The sequence below is a fragment of the Rhipicephalus microplus genome, chromosome 1, assembly GCF_043290135.1.
Source record: "Rhipicephalus microplus isolate Deutch F79 chromosome 1, USDA_Rmic, whole genome shotgun sequence".
NCBI classification, from domain to species: Eukaryota; Metazoa; Arthropoda; class Arachnida; order Ixodida; family Ixodidae; genus Rhipicephalus; species Rhipicephalus microplus.
Window position 1 is genome coordinate 264,277,939 of NC_134700.1, and position 26,529 is coordinate 264,304,467.

General features: G+C 45.4%; 1 protein-coding gene across 5 annotated transcripts in view; it reads left to right on the plus strand.

The window, feature by feature from the left end:
* The first annotated feature begins 189 nt into the window (after positions 1–189).
* The window catches only part of LOC119188159 (heterogeneous nuclear ribonucleoprotein rumpelstiltskin), a 34,832-nt gene continuing 8,492 nt past the window's right edge, over positions 190–26,529 (plus strand). For 2 of the 5 annotated variants that reach the window (XR_005111944.2, XM_037436076.2), the window contains exons 1-10: positions 752–842; positions 4,274–4,467; positions 5,457–5,517; positions 6,091–6,184; positions 11,827–12,048; positions 12,254–12,407; positions 12,961–13,059; positions 15,533–15,592; positions 21,375–21,802; positions 23,558–23,609. Coding sequence is in view for 4 of the 5 variants with exons in the window: in XM_037436076.2 (XP_037291973.2) it covers positions 805–842; positions 4,274–4,467; positions 5,457–5,517; positions 6,091–6,184; positions 11,827–12,048; positions 12,254–12,407; positions 12,961–13,059; positions 15,533–15,592; positions 21,375–21,802; positions 23,558–23,609 (1,402 nt within the window). In the remaining variant the exon portion in view is untranslated. Of the gene's footprint in view, positions 380–751; positions 843–4,273; positions 4,468–5,456; positions 5,518–6,090; positions 6,185–11,826; positions 12,049–12,253; positions 12,408–12,960; positions 13,060–15,532; positions 15,593–21,374; positions 21,803–23,557; positions 23,610–26,529 lie in introns of those variants that run through there. The other 3 variants (XM_037436077.2, XM_037436079.2, XM_037436078.2) reach the window with 3 other exon arrangements.

A 26,529-nucleotide genomic window follows, 5' to 3' on the forward strand; every position in this document is an offset into this window, starting at 1 on the left:
AAAAATATTTAGGTGTGCAAAATTACTAATTTTTTTTTGTTTTAAGGTGCATTTTATATTTTAATTATTGTTTATTAAGTTTAATATGCTGCATGTTTTTACTTTACTGTTGCTTTGTGTTTATTGGGTGCGCAACTGAGCGGCTGTGTCTTCTCACTTCCACGGCTTTCGCCGCCAGTTGCGACATTTGTAGAATTTGTTGATTGGAAGGTGTTCTGTGGCGATATCGGCAGCGCGGATTCGCTCTTGCTGTTGGTCACCGAAGACTTGTTCGATTATACGCGCTGCTTTGCAGTATTTAATACTTGGTTCTCGTTAGTGAAAACAGTGAAGTGACGCTCAACATGAATCAGAACGGCTCTGGCGAAAATGGCAGGGGGTGAGTGTGTGTCTGTGTTATTTGTACTGTGCGTGCCACTATTTGGAGCAGCATCATGTTCGCTTCCCTTGTTTTGTGATAACTCGTCGCTCGAAATTATTCCTGAACGCGTACAATTGCTCGTTGCGTTGGCGCAGTGATTCATCATATATAAGTACAAATGCCGCACATTGCCCCGAGACCGCAGTTTCTTGGAATGCAAAGAATCGTAAGAACCTGCCTGCGAGCAAAACTGGTGATGCTTCCGCGATTGCCGGAATAGTCTAAGCTGCTTCTCGCGTTCTTTGGTTTTTATTTAGGTGCCTTGTAACCAATTAATTTTTACGTGGATTGAGCGAGGTTTGTTCTCTGGTCTTGGCGCCTCTCACGAGCGACCCCTTGTGCGCACGCGCAGTTCGACTTTTTATCGTTAGTCCTACCCGCTGATGCCGGCTCCCAGCGAAGCTGCACCGAGAATGAACCGGTATTTATTGAATATGCCGCATCTTTCCTGTCGCATTGCTCCGACTGGCCGTACTTGTTAAGCTTGTTACGCGGGGTTACGTTTGAGTTGTGTAATTAAGGCCGTTCGATTTTTCTTTTTGTTGGATCCAGACCGGTTCCGCCGGCGCTCGTGTTGAAGGCTTTCCGATGGAACAATGGGAAAACGTGGCGCCATTTTAAGGCCATCTGTGTGCGCTGGAATCTTGCCGTTTTTCGTGCGCTGACGTCGCGATGAGTAAAATACGAGCGTTTAAATCATTGGCCACTCGCGGAGAACGCATGTAGCAGCGCTGACGTGTCGCATCCTGCGGGGTTCTTGAGAAGTTGGGTAGGCTCTTTGAAGCTCTTTGAAAACGTGGCTCGTGAGCTTGTTACGCACTCTTCAGGAGCGTTCGTGGCGCTCGCCCTGTTAGCCCGCATCGCCTTCCATTCGTTTCGTTTCGATGCGGAGGAAAACCAATAAAACGAATCGTGATGTCGGGAAGCTCTTGTTTCGCGCGAAGTGGGGCGTTCTCTATTGCCGCACCGATGACGCCTTGAATGCAGCCATGGTTGCCATGCACAGATTTTTTGCGAACGCCTTTGCTTGTTGTTTTGCATCGCTCGTCTTGTGGGCGAACTGTTCAAGGTCGAGGTTTGCCGACGTAAATTATTGCGTTGTTTGGATTGGGGAATCGCTTAACCACGGCGTGGCCTAACGAAGTATTCGCGGTGCGAACTGAGAATTTATGGGAAAAGAACAATGCGTGCTATCCTGCCTCCTTGCTGCTTTTTTTCCAGCTTCTCAAATTGCGCCGTAAACATTTCGTTAAACCTACGGCGAAGAATTGGAGACTGCGCTAAGTTGCCGACCACGGATTGCGTTTGTCGTCACAATTTGAGCTGTTGCCGGGAAACGAGTCGACCGATTCCTTAACTCGCTGACAAGGCGTAAACGCTAATAGCTGATAATGACAGATTACAGTTGTGTTAATCAGTCATATTTTCTTCCCCGTGCAAGACAATTTTTTAGCTCATCAGGGTAGCTTCTTTTGCCGAGTTCTCCAGTGTTTAACTCTACTTTTTAATTTGTCGTTTGGCTGTTCCCTTCATACCTGCATGTTTGCCGTGTAATTTTTTTCAGGAACTAAAATTTACACATAACTTTGTCAGCTTAATGGGTCAGCTTATAAGGCTTAAATGTTCTATATCTTATATTCTAATAATTGTGCTGATCTGCATAGTTCCATTATGTGCTTCAGTCTCATTTTCTTTAATTTCGTTTCAAACTCTGGAAACTATTACTGGACCCACAGCCTTGGACTACTTTTATAAAAGTACAAACTTGAGCTCGTGTTCTTGGCTTCATAATAAAGCAAGTTCGCTCAGATACGTGGGACAAAAAAAGACTGACATGACTTGATGCTGGCTAACAACATGAGCTTTTATTTCATAGGTGTGCAAATATATATGCTTCTAGGTAAACTGAATAAAAAGAGTAGGGGGGGAGCTTAATGCATGCGTCCCAACTATTACATGACGATGTAATGATCATGTGAAAAGATAATCAATTTTCTTCGTAGTTTAGTATGACCCATAGTACATTTATTACACATGACGGCCCAATGGTATGAATTGCAAGTGCTTTGTAAAGTTTTTGGGCACGGCTATCGTGATATCTGCTCTAGGTGGGAGTCTGATCGGAATTGGGTTTGCAGCCACAGTCGGCACAAAATAGCCAAATCGCTACTAGTATGGTTTTGGCCTTGGGGTTGTTCTTGTGCTCTGGGAGCTAGTTGTTGACCCAGTGCCCAACGTAAAGCCCTTCACGGGACATAGGTACGTCGCACATCACTTGGTCCAGGAGGGCACAAATTGTTGCACGATGCATCTTGCAAGTGGAGGGACGTGGTCGAGGGGCATGCACCTTCTTGCACATATATACTTGTGCACCTACAAAATAACTGCTTATGTTGTTAGCCAGCACCAATTATTGGTCTATTTTGTTTATCCAAAGAAATTTTTCCCGGGCTAATTATTTAATACTGAAAGAGAAATATGCAGTCAACCCATCATCAATAAAGGGGTACTGACACAAAATTTTGCGGCAGAGATAGCCTGCAGGGTGGATTCCCAAAAACATACATATATTGTTTTCAAAATATCAACAGTGAATATAGCTTGGAAGGTATTTTGAATTAATTTTTAAGTTTGCGTGATTGCTCCACACTATCGTGCCATTGACACCTTCGAAGGAGACCCTTTGGGGACCCCTGCTTCCCTCATGTCAGCTCACTGCAGTCAATAAAACAAGTTATGGTGATGCTTGTTCCTGCAGTCTATACTTCTCAACGGCTGGTCGTGAGTGCATAGCTGTAGCAAACGCTTTGAAAGTTTTGTTTGGCGACACTGTGGTCCCGTTTCTTATTCGAACATAATTCTTGATGTGGACCATGCCGAAATGTGTCGCAGTTCTGTGTGCTGACATGGTCGAAGCTGCTCATGCTAGGTGGCGATAGTGGCACCCGGTGGCTTCACTTTTCTGGGGCTCTCTCAAACTGAAACTGGTTGATAATGAAGGGCCTGTAATTATCTGTCATTTGCCACAGCAAACGTTGTGTCATGTTATACCTAACAGGCCCCCAGCAACACATTGCAGCAAAAAAACAAGGAGCCAACGTTTTTGTGTCAGTACCCCCTTTAAGGTATAAGAACTCTACAAGGCCTGCCTCATAGCAAAGCAGCTGTATAAGACAATAGCGGCAGTCTTGATGAAAAAGTGTATTTTATATTTGACTCTCGTGACTACACACTCCAGATAACATTTAACCCACAAGAAGAGATGCAGGCTTGAAATACTCGGAGAACTATAGGAGGTATTCACTGAGCTCTTCCCGACAGAGAGTGTGCCACCATAGCCGTGCTAGCTAGCAATCTGATCTATGACAGCCTGATGTTTTGTGGTGCTGCTCCTCCAAAACCTGATTTCTGAGAAAAATATCAACATCAGACGTGCTTGCAATAGCCGCACTGATGCTCCTTGCAGATGACTTCACGATGCTACCTCCTATATATAAATTGATGAGCTTGCTTCTGGTGTGGACAAAATATTCATAAAAGTAACTTCGAGACTTTTAAGGGAGACCTAGTGTGAGCAACCTTGCTCCATGAAAGGGTACTTAACAATGGGCCTCAGTTCAATTGAGAAATAGAGAAATCAAGTAGTACAACGCACCCAACACTTTATTTTTTCTTGTGAATGGCACTCGTTGGACCATGAGGAGGTATTCGCCACAGTAGCAAGCGGTAATCTTGAGCCGCTTTGACAATGCGGGGCACCCGAAATGCAGGGATAGAAAATCAAGAATCACATGTGCATGTTACTTCCTTTGAGTACGAAAGTTTATACATTGTGTGCTTCTTTTTTTGCAGCAGTTACTACAGGTCACGTTCTCGGTCGCCAGTAGACTATGACAGGGACCGCGATTCAAGCCGCAACCGACGAAGGTCGGACTCTCGGCCTGACAGGCAGAGGTCTCGTGCACCTTCTGACCGGCGTGTGTACGTTGCCAACGTGCCTTTTGATTGCAAATGGACTGACATCAAGGACCTGTTTCGGGATAAAGGTGCGGCTGTTTTGTATTAACCAACTGCATTAAAACAGGGTGAATATTTGCGCAATTACATTTGTGGCAGCCGTATGCAGAGAAATAAGACCCAAGTGTGTATCATGTCTGAAGGGGATTAATGTTGGTTCCCTACAATTCTGAACCTTGCGTTACTTTAGTTGGAATTCGTCAGACTGATCGTCAGCCATACCAGAATTGCATGTTACTGCATATATCACAAATATACTGATCTAGCTAGATTAATCTGGAAGGGACACATACAGGAAACTTCAAGATGCATTTTTGACTGCATATCACTGTTCTACTTTATAATTCTTAGTGCAAGTGAGCCAGTCATGCTACAAGTAGCCAAAATTATAAAACTGGCATCACGGCTGAGGTAACTGTTTCATTTACAGTAACATGTACTTTTGTTCTAATATTGAAATATTTCAGTTGAAGCTGAAAAAACTTGAGAATCATTTAGAGGACAGAGTTTGGTGCATGTTAAAGAACCCCAGGTGGTCGAAATTTCCGGAGCCCTCCACTACGGCGTGGTTTTGGGACGTTAAACCCCACAAATCATTATTTCGAGGAGCTGCATACTTTGAAAGTGGCGTCATCCTCGGAAGTGCTTACTTCACATGAATATGCCTTGCATATCTCATTTATCCTAATTTTGGTAATTCACATGTTTATTTTTTCATAAATTTCAAATTGTGTGGGGTTAATCACTAGCGTTGTGTAGCACGTAGCTTTTACCACCATGACTGAGCACCAGTGTGAGTGCTTCTGGCACTCACACTGGCATTCTTATAGTGGGCCGTTTTTGCTCATGAAAGCACTCACTCGTTTCAAAGGCATGAGTATGAGAGTGATTACCCATGTGTTTGTACTGTGGTGTTGCTGTAATTGCGGTGCCTGGCTGCCTATCTGAAAGTTGCGAGTTCGTGTGCCCACACTTGTAGCAATGTCATTTATAGAGTTGGCGGCTTTTCTTTTCTCAGTTGGTGATGTCTCCTACGTCGAGCTGTTTGAAGATGAGACTGGCAAGTTCCGGGGATGTGGGTGAGTACTGCTTTGTATAGCTTCGATCCTCGTTAGCTATGCTTCCGAAGACTTTGGCTGTCGAATTCTGCTGAGGGTGAGGTAATCGGTTCATTTCCTTGCTGCTACTGTCTTGCTATGGTGCTACATTGAGAAGTCTTTACAGCCAGCTCGACATGCCATAAATGCCAGCTAATTGCCGATGCTAATTGTTCTAGGATAGGCTCATGCAACTTATGTGTTCCCTTGGACTAGTGCTTTTATCCCATAATGTTCTGCTCCTTTGTTGCACTTGTGTGTGTTTGTGTGTACTGTGGTGTTGCAGTAATTGCGGTGCGTGGCTGCCTATCTGGAAGTTGCGAATTCGTGTGCCCACACTTGTAGAAATGTCATTATAGAACGAACCAGTTGAAGTTTCTTTGTCTCTGCTGGCAAAGAAAAATCAATGCAGCAGGCAGGGCATTACTATAGGCATCAGTTGTTCCATTTGTGCACCTGCACTGTCGCCCATCTTCCTCTGATTTTAGTCCATATCATGGGATGTGCCTACGTGTTCAGTGCCCCCCCCCCCCCCCTCCCTTTTTTTTAATGCAGGATTGTGGAACTCAAGGACAAAGCGTCGGTGCCAAAGGCAATTGAGGTGCTTCACAGATACGAGATGAAGGGCCGATTTCTCGTGGTCAAGGAGGTAAGAGCGGCACATTTGAACGCTTTGTATTAAATGATTGAGTTGGCTTGCTCTGATCATCGGTGTTTCGTGCACCAGCTTCAAAACTTGAATATCTTCGAACCATGCCTTCTAACTTGCTGAAAAAGTCGATGTATGATTGTATTCGATGGGAGGTAAAATGCTCGAGGCCCGTGTACCGGGTTATATTAGCGCGCTGTAAACAAGAGATTGTCAAAATTTTCGAAGCCCTTCATTTCGACGTGCCTCGTAATTGTGGTATCGGCATGTAAAACCCCACGTACTATTGCCTATGTATAATTGTATAGACCATTTTTATAGTCTTCAAGTGCCCCGCCATGATAGTCTAGTAGCTAACCCCCGAATGCAGAGATGTTACTTGACTCGTACTTGACTCGTTCTTGACTCAAGACAGTCTTGCCGGTCGCCATAAATCGTTCTCGAACTTGCGGATGACTTGAAGGCGACTTGGCTCGGTCGAAGTCAGGACAAGTTTCAAGTCAGCTGCGGGGCTAGCTTGAAAGCGACTTCACGCGTCATTCCAACATGGCCACCTCTCGAATGGACGTCGCGTGAAAGGTGGCCGCTTTTGAGTTTGCTTGCCTCGCCATAAGCGTAGCATTTTTTGAGGCGCACTGCCTGCCGAAGATTCTTGGAACCGCTTTACGTGACCAAGGAAATCCGATGAAGTTGTACGACAAGCAACAATTCCACGCTAGGTACAGATTCATGAAGAACGCCGTGGGGCAGCTGCTCGTTATGTTGCCGCTCCGTGAAAGCGGGGAGAACCGAAGACAGCCCGTGCATCCAGTGTTACAGTCACTGGTGGCTCTCAGGTTTTACAGCGCTGGCACATTCCAACCTGTCACCAGAAATTTCGTCCGCATTCCGTAGTCGACAGTGTGCCGTGCAGTCGGAAAAGTTACGCTACTCATCGCAAAGCACCTGTACGCGATGCTGGTGCGCTTTCCGCAGCCGGCGGACTGTTATGAAGTGGCTGAGTTCCCTTGCGTTACAGGTTGTGTTGACTACACACACGTGCGTATTAATAGCCCCGGTGTCGACAACGCCGAAGTGTTCCGTAACCGCAAAGGCTATTTCTGTTTTTCTATAACACGACGACATTTTCCGTCTCGTTCGGTAAAAAAAAAATCGACTAGGTGCTGTGTCCGTGTGCCTCGTCTATCCTTTCGTCCCGTCTAGGGCGCTGTTTTTCGCTCAGAAAGGCATGGCTTGTAGCACAACACTACGTAAAATTTCACACACATAAAAAAGAGGTGCCCCTATCACGGGTTCTTTTTATCCGCTTCACCATCATGCAGCGCGACACTGCTGCACCCCGCGAGACAGAATTCTGCTGAGGGCAATGCCCTGACCCCCACTTTTTCTCTTGTTTACCAAGCTCAACAAAAGGATACGAATCACATTTGTTCCCAGAACTTGTTTTTTTTTTTTTCATAATTGCGACCTAGCCCACTACAGGCATGCACACAGGTGAACGGAAAGGCAAATACTGTGAAAATCGCATCACCTCGTGAGCCCGGTCAGCCCAAATACATGCCGTGACGTTAGATTGGAAAAAAAAAAAAACCGACGAAAGAACCCAACGCGACGCTTGCTTCGCCTCCAAACAAGTAACCATGGAGAAACGCGCCGCATTTGGGTGGCCACTAAAACCAGCGGGCAACGAACGCTCTGCAGAAGCAACACTGCGCATCGCTGTGGCGGCAATCACTACGTGCCGCTCGTTAGCCGTAAAATGGCAAGAATATGCTTGTGGCCCTTCGTTTTTATAGTTATTTTAAAACGTACGGTCTTTTTTTGATGTAATGCATGCCTTACGCGAACAACTTCATTATTACCCTCGTTAGCAGGCGAGCAGCGTGTTTTGCTTTGAAGCTCGTTCTTGACTTGACCAAGCAAGACAGCCTGAGCATCTATGAAACGCGAAGGCTGACTTGGGCGTTTTGAAGTCCGCTGCTTGCTTCGCGTCGACTTGCTCAAGTTAAGTTGAAGTCGCGAGCCAAGTAACATCTCTGCATTCGGGGGTAAGGCACCCAGCGTTGACCCGCAGGTCGAGAGATCGAATCTTGGCGGCGACGGGTGCTTTTTGATGGAGGTGAAGTGCTGTAGGCCCTTGTGCTCAGATTTGGTCGCACATTAAAGAACTCCAGATGGTCGAAATTTTTATAGTCCTCCACTACGGCGTATCTCATAATCATATGGTGTTTTTGGGACCCCGCATATCAATCAATACAATCTGCAAACGAGCTTCCCTTAGTTGCATATTTGTCCTAATTGTGGCATTCGTAATTGCGTAATTTGTAATTGGTACAAGTGGGGATGAGGTCCTAGTTGCACAAGCTGAGGCTTGTCTATTATGCAAACTGAGCATGATTACGCTGTTTGTTGCAAGTGGCTAGCTGCCATTAGTTCGGCAAACTCCAGAGCATGAAAGCTAGATTTAAAGTTACGAAAAAGATCCATTGTGACAGGTCAGCAGTCTGTATATTAGGTTTTGACTATTAGTGATATACCGTGTTTACTCGCGTAATCCTCGAACGCCCCACATTGCCCAACAAAAATGCCCAACAACAGCCTGGCGCTATCTCTAAAGCATTATGCGTACTATCTATGTACGGAGCCCCAATCGGAGCCAAGCCAAAGTGTCTTGTGTGCGTTGCAGTGTGTTGGTGCACATTGTGTCTGTTCTGTGCATTATGGGGTGATTACACGGCTGTTTTCAAGTTGAAAGTGATTGATCATGCACTGATAAAACTTGTTGTTGGGCTAGTTGGTTATACATCATATACTTAGAAATTTTGGCGCAACCTCGACTCACGCAAACACTCACACAAGCACACACACTTACACCAGAGCAACACACCCGACACGCAGCGCTCACTACCAACTGTTTATTGCTCCTATCTGACCTTCTTAAATACGTACATCGAAATGCGCAAAGGCACAAACTAACAGAACTGCGCCAGTAGAAAACCAACATGGCGTCACCACACCACTAGGAACAAGTAAAAAGTAAAAAAAAGTAAAAAAAGGGGGGGTTAACACGAAAAGGAGATATAATCGCTAAACCCTCGCATCAAGGAAAGATATTTCTTGTTGATGCAACACCAAAGATGGCTCGCTGACACATATATCTTTATTCTTTTCTATATAATATGCTTCTAACAGCAAACGTGCTGATAAATTTGAGCTTCTCCCAAGAATCCTTGTATCCGAAAATCGTGGTTCACACCCACATGCGGCAATATGCGACACAAGATGTGCGTACTTATCCTCGTTTTTCTTAACCTTTAGCGCATGCTCCCTAAGCCGGTCATTGAGGCATCGCTCGGTAATGCCAATGTACACGTTACCGCAGGAAAAAGGAATGGAGTATACAACTCCATTCCTTTTTAACGACAAGCCCTATCTACATTTAACGACAAGCCCTATCTACAACGACAAGGCATCTGTATAGGTTCTTGTGTCGCCCCTGTTCTTACTGATATTTTTTTAGCAGATGTAGATAGGACGTTGGATAAATTTTTAAGGGGGAATAAGGTTTTGAAGATTTTTAGATATGTTGACGATTTTTTAATTCTTTTAGACAAGCGGGGGCCATATACACCCCCCAATTACTTTTTAGATTTTCAAGTAGACGCCTGTACATCAGTGAGTGTGTGTGCGGATGAGGTATCATATGAAGTGCAGCGTTCTTATTGTGAACATGTGCTTAGTGTTTTTAAAGATCATGGACGCGGACTTAGGTTCACTACCGAGGTACCCACAGAGGCTTGTCTCCAGTTTTTAGACCTCAAGCTACTGTGGGGTAGTGAACACTTTTGTTGGGTGTACCGGCCTAGAGTGAAGAAGGGGCTGTTGCCGTATGATTCTGCACACTCGAAATTAGTTAAAAGAGGTATTGCTTCGCTATGTCTAGAATCCTCGTTGATTAAGTCGTGTCCACACCACATGCGTACTAGTTTTTATGAACAGATCAGCCGATTGACGGCGGCGGGCTTCCCTTCGTCGGTCCTAAACGCGGTCGCCGAGTCACTACTGCAGAAGATGAAACGTGGAACACAAAGGGATAGAGCTACTTGGGATCCTTCGGGTTCCAAGCTTCAAGTCGTGCCTTACGTGCACAAGCTCTCCCATAATATTAAGAAGGTTGCTGCAAGGCATGGTGTGGCTGTGGTCTTTTCTGCGCCAGAAAAGCTCGCCAAGTTATGTCCGCGTATTTGCAATGGCAAGAGACGCGGTTGCGTGAAAAAACATGAGAAAGCCTTCGTAAAATGTTCCATGGGAGTTGTATACTCCATTCCTTTTTCCTGCGGTAACGTGTACATTGGCATTACCGAGCGATGCCTCAATGACCGGCTTAGGGAGCATGCGCTAAAGGTTAAGAAAAACGAGGATAAGTACGCACATCTTGTGTCGCATATTGCCGCATGTGGGTGTGAACCACGATTTTCGGATACAAGGATTCTTGGGAGAAGCTCAAATTTATCAGCACGTTTGCTGTTAGAAGCATATTATATAGAAAAGAATAAAGATATATGTGTCAGCGAGCCATCTTTGGTGTTGCATCAACAAGAAATATCTTTCCTTGATGCGAGGGTTTAGCGATTATATCTCCTTTTCGTGTTAACCCCCCCCTTTTTTTACTTTTTTTTACTTTTTACTTGTTCCTAGTGGTGTGGTGACGCCATGTTGGTTTTCTACTGGCGCAGTTCTGTTAGTTTGTGCCTTTGCGCATTTCGATGTACGTATTTAAGAAGGTCAGATAGGAGCAATAAACAGTTGGTAGTGAGCGCTGCGTGTCGGGTGTGTTGCTCTGGTGTAAGTGTGTGTGCTTGTGTGAGTGTTTGCGTGAGTCGAGGTTGCGCCAAAATTTCTAAGTATATGATCATGCACTGAACAACGGCAAAAGGATCCGCCAGTAGGCGCATTGGAGACGAGCTTTGTGTTTACTATTGTTCACTAAGGGCAAATGAAAGCCACCAAGATGCACTGGTCGTTTGGTGTGTTTAAAATCAGGATGGACGGTAAAACTTCTTTCGTCAAAAGGTAACTGCAGATTTCGTTTTAGACAGCCAACAGCCCAAGGTTGACGTTATACGCTAACCTTTTGCAGACTCCAGGGACGAATGCTAACACTATGCTCGCAAAGGTACATGACATACAGTATTCCAAAGCTGTCTACTATTTGCTTGCAGCTTTTGTGTCTCAAATAAATCTTACCTTGTGCTGAACCTGCAGTTTGATTGTTAAGGTAAGTCTTGAATTTGTGTCTCAAATGAATCTTACCTTGTGCTGAACCTGCAGTTTGATTGTTAAGGTAAGTCTTGAATAGTACTTCTCATAGCTTGAGAAGTTGCTAGTATGAGAATCCGGATTTGCGGGCACTTCATTTTTTTTTCCCCACTCAAACTCATTAGCGAGAAATTTTTGTTGTGAAATTCTTGCACCCCTCTAACTTTGCATCGGTTTTCTGCGAGAAAAAAGAAGTGCAAGGATTATGTGAGTAAATACAGTGTCAAATGTTCTGTTTGTCATTTCTGCCTACCATCCAGCACTGCGATTTAATAAGCATTTGCTTGCCTTTTTCTAACCGCTACTTACTGTTCATTATGCAGGATTTTGACGTTGAACGTGACCGCTTTGGTCGTCCAATTCCGCGGGGACGATCTGGTGGTGATCGCATGATGGATGACCGCGGACGGGATGACCGTGACGGATATGGCCGCGGAGGTGGTGGCGGTGGCGGCGTAGGTTTCAACACTTACGGACTGAGCCCCCAGTTCCTCGACTCTCTCGGAATTGTGGGACCCCTCTCAAACAGAGTGTTTGTGGCCAATGTAAGTGACCCCTGCTAACTTTACAGTCTCAGGAAACATGTTTGGTGTATGCTAATTTAATTTAAAAAGTCTTTATGTGGCTGAATTAATGTGCATCTTTTAAAGTTTGAATGAACATTGTAGTCACAACTTTGTAAAGGTGACTTGCCACAGTGGTGTGTTGCAATTACTTAATTGCAAATTTTTATTATCTTCATTTTTTCAGCTTGATTACAAGGTGACTGCGAAAAAGCTTCAGGAGGTGTTCAGGATTGCAGGCCGTGTTTCAAACGTAGACCTCAGGACTGATAAGGAAGGGAACAGCAAGGGCCACGGAATTGTTGAGTTTGAACACCCCATTGAAGCTGTCCAAGCAATCTGTATCCTTATTTTGCAATGCATCTCTGTATTGAATTTTTTTCGTGTTTCTCGCTATTTTCATCATGCATAAAATTTATTGTGCTGGTGTTAAAAAAAATTTAATCTGCATGGGACGCAACCTGTATGATTGTTACAAAATGACCAAAGATTATTCAAATTAGAGCACCATCTGAGAGCGGTGTAGGCAGCTCTACTTGATCTATCATGTATTCCGGTGCTACCGTACTAATAGAATGACCGTATTCATTTTTTTTTTCGTACTCGATTCTAACGCGCATGCGATTTATTAACTCGCTTAACCGGAAAAAATGTGCGCATTAGATTCGAGTAATTACGGTACTTCGAAATTTTCAATAATTGAAATTTCAGTCTAAGTGAATTCAAATACTGTACTATTCCTTCAAATATTTGCCCAAGCCTAGATCCGTAGCATTGGCTGTTTATGCAGAGTGCCTGTGCAATGTCACATTTTGTATATAGGGGACTGGTCAGTCCATGGCTTAAGTTTTGAATTTGATTGTGAAGTACTATTCCCTGACTGTCGACTTTCAGCTATGTTGAACGGTCAGAAGTTGTACAACCGGGCAATGAGTGTCCGCATGGACAAATACAATGAAGATCTTGATGGAGGACTCCCATCAAAACTTCCCAGTAAGTTTCTTCATCTTGCAATTGATTTCTGTTTCAGTGGGGGTGTGGCTGGCAGACTTTGTGCACTCTACCTAAAGTGATCAGTAGCCTTGCCTTCTGGTGGTTGCTACAGTCGACTCCCGTTAATACGAAGTTCACGGGAACCGCAAAAAACTTCGAATTAAGCAAAAAGCACTAAAAACGGCACTTTTATTAGATTAAAAGCGCGACAGTTTTTAGGAAAAATAGTCTGTCATCTTCTGCTTGCCGAATCTGGCTGTGGCTAGCAAGTTTTGTAAGGAATACACGTGTCGAAGTGCTTATTCGGCGTTGTGTTCTCCAACAAAAAACCGCTGCGCACGAGCAAGACCCGCAGCTACATCGGCAGCCCTCGGTGGTGGCTCATTTCCGATGTCGTCGTCATCATCGTCATTTTCAGGAATGCTGTCATGGGGCCGAACCATCTGCACGATTTCGCTGTCCGTTAGTGGACCGCATGTTTCGACTTTGCTGTCCACAGCGCCATACTCGTCAAAACGGACGTCACCGAGAGCGGCGCAAAAGCTACCGTCGTTGAGCTCATTTGTTTGCACTTCCACTGGCGCACAAGGAGAAGCATCCCCCGAGTTTTCCATGAAACCACAGGCCCGGAAACAATTGGCGATGGTTTCTTCTTTCACGCGGGTCCAAGCTCGCGCTAGCATGTTGATGGCACTAAGCAAACTCGCCTCTTATTGCAACGAGTTGTCTATGCACAAAAGCATGCGCTCGACGAGATGCTGCCTATACAATACCTTCACATTTTTTATTATGCCCTGGTCCATGGGCTGCAACACGGACGTCGTGTTTGCAGGCAGGTACACAAGACGGATGGCACTCAAGGCAGGTACGTTCATGTGGGCACTACATTGGTCCACAAGGAACAACACCTTACGGCTTGATTGCGCGAACTTGCGGTCGAGTTTGGTGATCCAGTCCTTAAATATATCAAATGTCATCCACGCCTTTCTGTTCGAGGCATAATCCACAGGAAGCGTCTTCACGCCTTTAAAGCACCTAGGCTTGGCAGCCTTCCCGATCACAAGCAGGCGACACCGTTCTGTGCCAGTCATGTTCGCCGCGACTAGCACTGACACTCTCTCTTTGCTTTTTTTGCCTCCAGAACAGTCGTCGTCTTTAAATGTCAGGGTCTTGTCCGGTAGCAGCCGATAAAAAAAGCGCAGTCTCGTCTGCATTAAAAATGTCTGCAGGCCGGTATTCTTCGAGGTGCTCGCGAAGCTTGCCCGCTTTCCATGTCAGGCACGCTTCCTCATCGACTGACGCCTTCTCCCCACACACGCTTTTAAAAATCAAGTCGTGGCGATGTTTGAAACGCGTAAGCCACCCATCTGAAGCAGCGAAGTCGTTGATGTCCAACATTTCAGCAAGCGATGACGCTTTTGCCGTGACGACTTCACCACTGAGAAAAAGTTTGTTGTTTCGTGCCTCTCTGATCCAAATCAGCAGTGCTTCCTTCAACTCGGGGTAGGCGCCAGTGCGCATCCGCTTCCGCGATGTCTTGAATTTTTCACTTTCAAACACATCTAATATTGAGCGCTTATTCTTTATGAAAGTCGACAGCGTGTTAGGCTTAATGCCGTACTTTCTTGCAATGTCTTGTTTGGCGGTGCATCCCTGATCAACTTCCTTCAAGACTTCGACTTTCGTCGCTAGGTCTAGCGTTCGGTAAGGGCCACAAGTTGCCATTATCAAACGTACGTCACCACCACAACACTCAAAATCAGAAGCGCGGAAACACGTGTGGAATCAACCCAGCGCGCGGGTGACGCGGTGACACACTCGAGTCTCGACAAAAGCCAACTAAAGAGTCAGTCGATGCCGCCGATGCGATTCGCCAGCGTTAAAAAGATTGCCGCTTCAAGATCTGTGGCGCTGCGGACAGTAGTGATGGCGAAGACACCAGCGCGGTCCGGCAGATGTTTTGGCATATGAAAAGTTCCCCATTTTACTGTAAAATTACGGTCGCGACGAGACTGTCGATTGAAAAAACTTCTAATTAACCAATATTGTGGGTTTTTAACTTCGAATTATCGAGCATTTTTTTCCATACGATTGCATGCAAAACTGATGGGACCACTTGCTCATTTCTAATTAACCGAAACTTCCAATTAAGCGACTTCGAATTACCGGGAGTCGACTGTAGTTCAGTTAAAATCTATTTCTAATGCATATCTCATGAGAAAAATGCTGGCTTAATTATCTAGTACTTGGAAAGATCGTCTTATTGTTCACCTTGCTTAGCATTTTTCGGCTTTTGATTTTAGTTTGTCTATCACTGCCTTGAACTTTCTGTGCCAGCTCTCCAAAGTATGATGCATTATTATTTTTTTTTTTCATCATATAAGACATGGCTAAAAAAAATATTCAGAAAAATGTATGCATAGCACGCCCATGTCAAGTGAGTTCACAAAATAGCTCCGTTGTCATTTTACAGCTGGGCTTCAGGGAATAGGAAAGGGCCTTGGCGCTGGTGGGAACCCTCTTCAGATGACTGGTAAGGATTTTTCTTCCTTAAAACGACTTAACATTACTGATTAACTCACATGATTGTATCTCTAAACTTTCACCAAAATTTGATATTGTAATGTTCTTTTGTTGCATCATAATTGCACTTATCTTACTGGCATGGTGATCATGACTATGCCGCATTTTTGGGAGGTGGCCACAGAAAAAACAAAATTGGGATGGTGGCAAATGGCGTTGCGCTGTTTCAACGAAAGGTTAGTCAGAAGACATTAAGGGTATTGAAATTGCTCTACATTGTTTGTGCAATGGTGACACAAGATGTACTGCATTTCAAAGAAGGCATTGTCGGTGAGAACCTGTAGCTCTGCAGAGAGGTCTCGTGAGGCTTGATGCATTGTGTGTACCGAATGGCTGATTAGTGAGTTGATTCTTGATAGTCAAATCTGGTAGTAGCGAACCTCAGATTCACAATTTTTTTCAGATTGACTTTTTTGACAGTCCCCCTCAGTGTGCTCACTGGTGTAATTTTTAAATATTTCAATACACTAAAGCCTCTTTATAACAGTTACATCTGCCATAAAAGTACTTCGATATATCAAAATTTTGTTATAAATGTGTATTCGTATTTTTAACACGATACTTATGACAAAACTATTCTTTCTCAATGGCAGATGCACATAAAAAACGCGAGTTTTCTTTAAAATTACCGTTTTTTTTTTATTTTCGCGTGTTTTGATAAGATTAGTACCTCTACTGTCCTGAAAAAAAAAAAAAAACATGTCGAGACTTAACTAAAGCTGCTCTAAAATTGCGTCTAAAGAGCACAAGGTGCCTGCTCAAAGGCCCAAAGTGTGCAGTCTTCGAGCACCTTGCCACCAATAATGCGCCGCCGCTCGCCATCGTCAATTGCATGAGGCGAAGAGTCGAGCCTCACTCTTCAAATAACGACAGTTTGTCTCGCTGACGCGGCGCAAGAAGCATGCTTTTCCGCATTTTTCGAGTGCCACGACTAGTTTATCATGTGGTACGGATCGGGGGCCGCCATTGGCCGCTGCGCGCCTGTATGTGCTGTGAAGCCTTCTTGCAAGGTTCATGTCTTGTCAAGCAGCGCAGCTGAACAATACTTTTCTCGTGTATTTATCTCCGTCACGAAAGCCATTGTGGCGCTGCGCTCTGTAGGAACAGGCTACGAGCAGCTGGTCCGATTTGCGGCAGTTGTGGTTGGCTTGCAAAAGCCAACGCATCAAACGTCATTCACAGCCCAAAATTTCGTGATACGGCAATGGATGTCAGTGCCAATCTTGCGAGGTCGAAGGAGCTCACAGTGAGGAAGCTTAGCGGGGTGACATTGCCATTATGTACGACAGTATGTGGCACAAACGTGGCCGCAAAATGCCATTGGCACTGTTGTGTCCCTCGACACTGGACTTGGTTTAGATTTTGCAGTCCTGTCGAACTTCTTTCTAGCTTGCAGTTGGCACAAAGCTCTGCCAGATGGAGCGGCAGCCAGTTCACAGGTGTCCCAGGAAGACGTACGTCATGAGTTATTTTGACGGAGATAGATTCTGCTGGTTGTGTTCATCCTTTGACACTCTCACCTTAGTGGGAAACCATGTGTTCGGCCAATGGTGATGTTGGCGCTTGCAATTGAGACATCCAACCCCCTCTTGTTTTGCTGGGGGGGGGGGAATATAAGACAAATAATTCAGCCCCCCCCCCTCCCCGGTAGCGGAAATCTGCATTCAGCCCCCCCTCCCCGGTAGCGGAAATCTGCGGGATGCAGAATCCATGAACTTGGCCTTTGACTCGCGCTTTCGTGGCAGCCAGCTGGCCGTCCCAATCGGTCACGTGTGAAGACATACGCGAGTTGTATTGAAGGAAATTGATTTCGTTGCTAGTTGTTTTACGACTCGAAATTTTGGGAGCATTTGCGCTCCACCTTGGAAAAGCTCACCTTAGAAGAAACCTTTATCCTTGTGGGTTCGGCCACTCCAAGCCACTATGAGACCGCAGCGCCGATGTTCGCGCTTGCGTTTAGGATCCCTCCCCCTCTCTTGTTTTTTTGTGATGTTTTTTTTTTTGTGCCAAAATGGGAGAAAATAGTTCAGCGCGTCAATTTGAAATATGGCGGCAAAACACAATTACGCCTGTCGCCAAAGGCAAGTCCATCACAGCTACGAATAAAGAAAGGCTTGGATGAATGCGAAGAGTGTATGAAGCACCGATTCTTCCAAGTGTGGAATAAAAATTACTGTATTTATTCGAAAATATGTCAGGTACGAATATAGGTCGACCGCTACTTATAGTGTTCTACGAGAAAAAATGTATATATATTCACATATAGGTCGGCCCGTGTTTATTATTTTTTATTTAGAAACTAAAACATCACACACCTTTATTTACATAACTTAATGCCCTAATTGCTGTTGGGGCAGTCATCTTGTCAGATGTGCAAAATGATGTCCTTATCACATTCTTTGCAAGCATCCACGGCTTCCCAAATGACGACGTCCTCGCTGCCGATTGCTGGGTTGCGAAAAGCATAACGCCACGCCGTTCTTTGCACTCGAACAGACAGTCTTGCTGCTTACGCCAATCCCTAATCAAACTCGCGCTGCGCGGCACATTTGTTAGTCCTCGGCAAAAAAGTATTTGGCACTTGGAAGTCTGCTGTGTAGCTCTGCTGACCTGACATCGTCGCAACCGCACACGAGTGAATGGTGGTGGTGGTTAGAAGAAGGTGCCTGTTTTACACAGCCCGGTAGGGAGCACGGCGCAGCGCCTAGCCAAGTGCGAACTGCCATGCCAGTCGTACAACGAACAAAGCACGGGGCCTCAGGCCAGTGCCGGTGTGGCTGCGCGCCGGAAGGTGCCGGAAGCACGGATAGCGAGCTAAGGACTTCACGTCCTATACCTAGGGAAATCGTGGTTTTCATCGCAAACATGGCGGAGCGGCTGCATTTCACGAGGGGCTTTGAAGAGGCAGTACGTGGCTATTGCATCAATAACTTCTTTCTCAATTATTTAGGTAGACTGAACCCCCTCCCCCTCCACTGCCAAGGATTGCTCGGAACAGCGGCTAACAGTATTGTGCGTCGTCACTCAAAAATGCGATACCAAGCACACAATGCGCTGATTTTTCGTCATCATAGCTACCGCGAATCGTCACTGAACGCCACTGCCAAGTGCTTCACGCTTCGGCTGCACCGTCCACACGGCCACGCACTCCACAGTTATGTGGAGTGCTGTGAATAAGCCTTTGTGACGCGATTTAGAAATTGCTTGGAGCCGTGCTTGGTATTGCCACGAGCTTGTATGAATGTTCTGAAACAATGAAAGCCCCGTAGATTAGCGTTTCCGTGACCAACCGAATGATGATGCGTTTCACGGCTAGAGTGGCAAAAGAGCATGTATGAAGCAGGCGCAAGAATTTTTATCTGCCCTTCTCGCGTCATTGAATAAACTGCTAAAAAATTTCTTGGCCACTGTTATCATGTTTATTATTTTGTTATTTGTAAAGAAGGCATAGGCTGTCATTGTGTGAGCAATTCATTTTATGCAATGAACCTCTCTATATATAAATGTTCTGTGATTATTTGTAATCAAGTGCTTAAATATGTTAATCAAAGGCACACCGGGCAAAAGAGACCACATGCCTGAGAAGTCGAATATCACAAGACAAACCTGAGATCACAATTTTTAGGTGTCTTAGAGACATACAGAAGTTGACACTTTATAAATGCAGTTTTCTCAATACTGTTTTTTCTTTTTTGCATTATGCTCAGCCCCTCCATGAAGTTCAATGAAGAAATAATTAGTCTCTCATTATTTGTTTTATCACCAACATTTTTGTGGAAGCACTGTGAGGCCATTCTTAGTGTCTGTGCGAATTTTCATCAATATCCAACCAAAAACAAAAATGTTCGCCGGAAAAAAAAAAAAACCCTTGGCAGACTTCGACGGGCTTTTTCTTTTTTTTTCACAAGTGTGTTTTGACATTGGGCATTGCTCGTGGGAAGTGTAGCATGGGAAGGACTGGATGGATTTTGATGCAGATTTTTTTTTCCCCCCTGAATCCCAAAACATTTCTCAAGGGTCTGACCATGTTTGAATTTTTGTTTATGGTCTAGTTTTTTTTTCTAAAAGATGACATACATGACCTTGCTTCTGATAATGTGTGCAGGCAGCCATGCTAATATTTATTTAAAAAAAGGTGATAAAAATTTCTAAGATTGTCATACGCAATAGTCTTCTTTTGAGTAAAGATCAACCCTATTTGCAGCTTCCTGGCATGTTTCGTTATAGCGCTAGGCTTTCCACGAGCAGACCATATAACTTGAACCACGTAGCATGATGTAACTTGAGAACTACTCGAGGTATCATGATGAAACTGCATATTTCCCTATTCAAGACACTTATCAATATGCATGCCAAATTTCATTGATTTAGGGTAAGAAACTAGTTTTTTTTCAACGCCAGCTCCCCCCTTAAAGCACAGCAGGCGCAGCAGTTGAACACCATAAGCTCGCCGCTCTTGGTTGGTCAGATCGGGTATATAGGTCGTGATTGCTTGGTCATAAATATAGGTCGATGGCTAGTTATGAACAACATTTTTTGGGGAAAAGGTCTTGCAGCAGTCAAGCTGCACCCATCAGGCAAAGGCCATGCTCTTTCTTAAACAAGTGCACACAGGTTTCATAATATTTTGTCTGTTTTTTGGTGCTTATTAGAGCATAATGCAATCATGGATGTTGGTGCCAGCACTGGTAGGCGACTCGCGCGGTTGCATTTACGATTTTTGCACAAATGTTTTACATTTTCACTGCGACAACCTATCAAAGTAACAAATGATTTTTTGCGGTTCGTTGAGATTCATGGTCTTAAGATTTGGCTGTACTATGTTTTCAAACGAGGCCTACAACCAAGCACTCTGCCGTAGGAATCGCGATTCCCCCTGCCCCTTACTTACCCCTACAGTGTATTAGGGTGGGAATGTAGAGGGTGCATTGTGTTTTGATATGATACTCAGAGGTCATGGCGCTTTAAAAAGGAAAAGACAAATGGTGCCTCTGTGGATATTATTGCACAATTTTGAGTTCCCTTTGCACTGGCCCCATCAACTGAACAGCTTTGACGCCATGTCATCAGCTAAGTAGCTTTTATGCAGTGTAGATAAAACAAATCTTTTAAGGAGTCAATTATATGTCCCCTGTTTGTGCAGCAGCTTTCATTTTACGACGAATTGGTGTCATCCCGGCAAGATCCCCATAAAAGTAATCTAGAAATAATGTGACTGCTCATATTCTGAAGTTTATCGATTATATGGTGCCTGTATTACAAAAATGTTATCCATTGTCGCCTTGAGGTTGTGTAGTCGGGATTCCGCTGTATACAGGCATTGGAGATGCTGCGTCTGATTTTGTGAATTTTTGTCACTTCAGCTACTAGTACACATGTGCTTTGATTTTTGTGGTCTTATATTTTTTGGTTGGGGTTGTTAGAAATTGTAACAATCGAAGCTCGGTGCTTTGTTATTGACGGAAGTGAAGAGTTTGACCACAAAAGACAGTGACAAAACGAGGTTTGTACATTGTCTGGTTACATTTTTCAAAAGTGCACCAACCTTCGCAAGTGGCTCTCATGTAATTGACCTTACAGTATTCTGTTGTCAAGCACAAAACTGTTCCGTGATGTTTCTCTAATGGTGATATCAAGTGTACCGTGTCTGAAAACACCGGCACTGTGTTTGGCGCTCATGCTTATGCAACACGCTCATGCAACACGTTTGTTTTTTCTCTCGACTCTTGCAGCTGCTCAGATGGCCCAGATGAACATGACTGGCCCAGTGGGCGGCATGCCCATGGGCGGTGGTGTGAACCCTGTGGCAGCGGCTAACATGGGGCTTGGCGGCCTGGGAGGAATGGGAGGCATGGGCCTGGGTGCTGGAGGCCTTGGTGCTGCAGGAACTGGAGGCCTGGCTGCAGCAGGGCTGGGTGGCATGGGTTCAGCTGGAGGTTTGGGTGGGCTTTCAGACCGCTCTATGTTGGGCTCGGGCAACCTTATGGGAGGCGCCATGGCTTCACCCACAGGGCTGATGGGTGGCCTGTCCGGGGGCTTGGGCGGCGGATCCTCGGCCTTGGGTGCTGGCAACGGTGGCGGTCTCGACTACGATCGCCATCTTGGTGGGGGTGATGGCTACCGAAGCCCCCGCTCTTCAGATGCCATCATGGTGCAAAATGTAAGTATTGTGTGCGGCTCCCTGCTGCGTGAGTTGGCTGCTTGTTTTCGGTACCAACCTCTTTATTTCTTAATGTAATTCGATGAAAATTCTTAATGACCGGCCGTCAGAGCACACAAAACGAGTGCGCATGTGTCACTAAGGGGTACGATTTTCGGCACCTGTGACCTCGCAACACGCGGAGGTGTAAAGCAGCAGATGACGCTGTCTTGGTTCAACCAGTGGGGAAGCATGCAGCAGCCACATGGTGAATGCAGCCAATCGGAGGCCTGACAACGACCTTCAGAAATTTTTTTGTGCGCCTTCAGAAATTTTTTTATTTAAAGGAAAAGCCAGGCGAGGCCATGGTGGTGGCACCCAATCACTTCGCTGCGGAGCTTTTTTATTTTAATCATTTTTTGTCTTCGTGTGCGATTTCCCCTTAAACGATTTCTCCTCCCCCTTAAACGTGATTGTCTTGTCAGGCAGAGCCTTATATAACTGCGCTGTCTTATCAGCGTTGAAAATGTTGCACGGCTTGTATGTAGAAAGGCGCACGGATACCGCCAGTCCGGCACAACACTTTCGTCAACTGCACCTCTTTCACCACACACGTTGCGGAACACCAGCCCATGTCTCTTCTTGAAGCAGTCGAACCAGCCTTCCGATGCATTTGCGAACTTCTCTGCTTGTGCACAGATAAGGGGGCCGCTCAAGGGCAAACGCGCATCGCACGAAACGGCAATCCAGCGCAACAGCGCTTCTTATAGTTTGGGATGTGCTGCCATTTGAAACCTCTTCCTCTGGTCGCCAAACATGTCCGCGTCATATACTTGCACAATCTACTCTTCATTCTTCACCTAAGTGCTCCGCGTGCTTTTCTCCACATTGAACTTTTCCATCACTTCTTCTCGAGATGCTCCGGCTTGCAACGCCTTCAATATTTTCACCTTCGCGGCTAAATCCTTTGCTTCATACTTCGCTCTCTTCGCTGCGGGAGTTGAGGCGGTTGGGGTCGCAGGAGACAGAGATGAAGTCATCCCGGCGTCGCTCGCGCGATAGTGACGCGCGTGCGCACACACACAAAAAAGACGCACGGTGATAAAAATGAAATAAAAACCGGCGAACTTTCCAAAAACAGCAAACAGTGAGACTGCAGATGGCACTGATTGTGTACAGATAAAAAATTTAAAGCACACTAGAGGTGAGCAATCCAACTCAACTGTCACTCAAACGTGTTCGACGCGCAAGAAAAAAAAAAGGAAAAGCAAATCCATAGGCTGCCCGTTGCTGGTGACAGTAGCAATGCACTGCCTTGCATTTCGTTTGTTTCAACCACCCAGTGGTTATTTGGGGGGGGGGGGGAGATGCATTCGAGATGTACTACCTATGGACGAAGTTTTAAATCTTGGAGGCCGCAATCCGATTTCAAAGTTCTTTAGGTGCACTGTCGATTTGGCCGGCAGAATCCGCTGCTGCTTTCCCATCGGGACTCGAGTGGAGTGCAGTCCGGCATTCGAATGAACTGAAGCGCGGCTGAATTTGTCCGAATTTATGAGAGTTTTCAGTCGCATAACAATGTACATTTTAGATGGGACCAGATGCTGTGGCTGAATTAACCGAAATTCCTAATTGGTGGGGTCAAATTAACGAGAGTTTACTATATACGGAAGCACAACCCTCCCCCCATATGTGAACTATTTTCCCTCAAGTGAGAGTTCACTTTATTGCACGTTTCCAACTCACAATTTGCGACTTATTGCTCTGTGTTCGCAGCTTCCCATGGGCTACAGCTGGCAGAACCTGCGTGATCGCTTCCGGGAAGCTGGTGAGTGCCTTTCACCTTTGCTGTATGAAGACAGATGCAAAAGAGTGGCTACTTGGGCTGGTTGGTAACGCATTTTGGAAGAAATATACTTTCTAAGTGTGCAGGGAACGTTTCAGAATGAAGAGAGAAAAGACAAAAACGGAAATATTTGCGCTCTGTCCTTTCTCTCTTCTTTCTGAAATGTTCCCTGCGCGCTAAGAAAGTATATTTCTTCCCAAAAAGACAGATGCAGGTGATGTGAAATACTGCGAGCTTGTGTCGCACTGTTAATAATGCTGCTTTGAATTAAAATTGAACAGTAAAGAATTGAGATTTTCTGATAATAGAAAGTTTTGACATACATTAACTTGGAGGGAGGGGAGTACGTGCGTGTAGCCAGCACCTCGTCCAGACGATCCTCCTCGTCACTTGAGCTCTTGGCCTGGGAATCCTGGGTCCCTGTGACCACAGCTACTATGTCCTCGTCGGCGAGGCTCGCGACGGCCTGAACATTGCAGTCCACTTTCACGAAATCGGCCGCAGAGGCTTTGCGTGGAACAGCTGTCGGGAAGTAGGACGACAACTTGCGATACGTGTCGACATCGCAGTCTTCACCGGTTGTCGCAAGTTCTGCCGTCACACGACAGGCTCCCGACGTTTGCTGCTCCGCCACCTTTGCACTGTTATCTGCCTCGTTCTTTAACAATGTACTCTGAGTGGTTTGTGGTACCCGAAGTCGTCCGCGATGGTCGAACATTTATCGCCTGCCTCAACAAGCTGATGAATAAGCTTTCGACTTCGCCGCAAAGTCAAGGGTCTTGCGCTTCTTGACGCTAACCATAGCTACATGAGAAGTTGACAATTCATGGAGTCCGCAGCATCTTTGCGCACCGTGCACACAAAAGAATGCTGCATATGTGGTGGTATTTAGACAATGCGACAACGAAAGCAGACTCCACCAACAAAGCCCTCGCGGGGCGATGGTTACCGGCGAGGGCAACAGCAGAAGGCGCAATCTGTGGCTCCCTTATCAAAACAGCAACAAAAAAGCAAAAGGCGAAAGGAGGAGGTCATCAGCTTTTTCGTTCCTGCTCTTCGGGCCGACGAATATGCGGAGAAAGCACAAAAAAACGACAAACGGGAAAAAAAGCGTTCCGCAAGTTGGTCACTGTGCAGTCCGAGCCCTCTCGCCCTTACTTTTTTTTCAGCGTTTCGAGTTTTCATAGAGGTGCAGGGCCACGCGGAGGTTGCAGTGTGCTGCAAATGGCAAAACGCACTTCCAACTCGCATGCGGAGCCGCGCTCAAGGGTATCATGGGGAGTGCCAAAGCGCTCCTTCTAGCTCAGGATGTGTTTCCTATATACGAAAACGGGTAAAAGTACTGTTCGATATAAACATGCGAATTTCTATACTTTTACAAAGAAATTTCAAAAGGATAACTTGCGAGTTTGTTATACGCCAAAATTTTATATATGTGGGTTCGATATAGCAGTGTTTGACTGTATTGAAGCAGCAGCAGTGCTCATGTACTCTCTGCACCATTTAGGTGGTTTTGAATGGTTTGTACTGCTCCAAGTTTGATCTTTCATGCTCCAAAAGTAGCATTTGGCTGCTCCAAAAATTGCCCCTAATTCTATTTCAGCTGCTGCATCCCTTGTAGATGCAGTTGCACACAAAACTTTGGTGAAACGCAGATGGTCTTGCATGTGCTTGGCTAGTAAACATTTGGGCTAAGCATTCTGTCTGGCTGTGTCCTTCTCTAAGAGATCACTAAACCACTTTATACCATAGCAAAACAGACATTCGTGTAGCACCCACACTGTGGATTTTGTGCTATGCTTCGTTAGGGGCAGGACACTGTTGGTCAGTTGCGTGGGTGACTTTATTACAATATGGATTGCGTATAACGTAAGTCGCGAATATCCGCACTGTAAGCCGTGCTGCACTATAACCAAAACAACTTTTTTCGAGGCCTGCACTTCCTCAAAACGTGTTTAGCATGCAGCCTCGTGTGTCCAAGAATCGAAGCATGCAATGCATGGTGCTTGAAAGCAGATAAATTTCCAAATGTTAAAAATATAGATATTAACATCCAAAGTTAAGCATTACCAACGAATTGAACATGAAAGTGTGGGGTGGGAGGAAGGGTCAAACAAAAAAGAAAAAGCACCGTTGCGGAAGTTCATCAACTATTTCTCAGACCACCTAGATTAGGCACATTACACAAACTATCTCGGATCACGTCCCGAATTTATCGCGCTGAAAGACTCCAAGCATTCAATCTCACGGGCACGCACTTGATTTCAAGACATCACAATCTAATCATGAACCACCATTTGAGTGCTACATGTGCCACCTTCGTTTTCATTAATGGTCTATAGCCCATCCTGTCAAGTGCGTCCACCACAAAGTTTCCTTGATTTTATACCAAACGGCAACTTATAAATAGCACGTGACCGCTACTGAAACTCTCTCAACGCCGATTAGGCCTAGCCTGCCGTTCGGTATGTTTTCGTGGGAAGTTTGCCCAAGACATGAAGTTCCAGCGTGGAAAAGATCGCATTCAAGCACTGAACCAAGAACAGCTTGCGGGATAGGAAGTTCGTATGCGTGATTGGTAGATCGACGATGACGAAAACCCCGCCAAGCTTACGTAAGACCGCTAACAAGCAGCAAAGGCAAAAGGTCGCATAATAAAAATCATAAAAATTTCCAGTTTACGGACGCGATATCTGTAGCAAGCTCAATAATGATGAAGCCTTTCCCTGCAGGAAACTGTTAAGCGCAGTTGATAAGGACGGGATCACACAATCCCTGTTTAGCCGCGCGCAGTCATATCCACACTAGCGACCCAGCGCGCCTCCTATCAGACGCCAATTCTCTACCACGTTTATCACAAAAATTTTCCCGCAACCACTTTATAACCAGTCTTTCGTCTTGG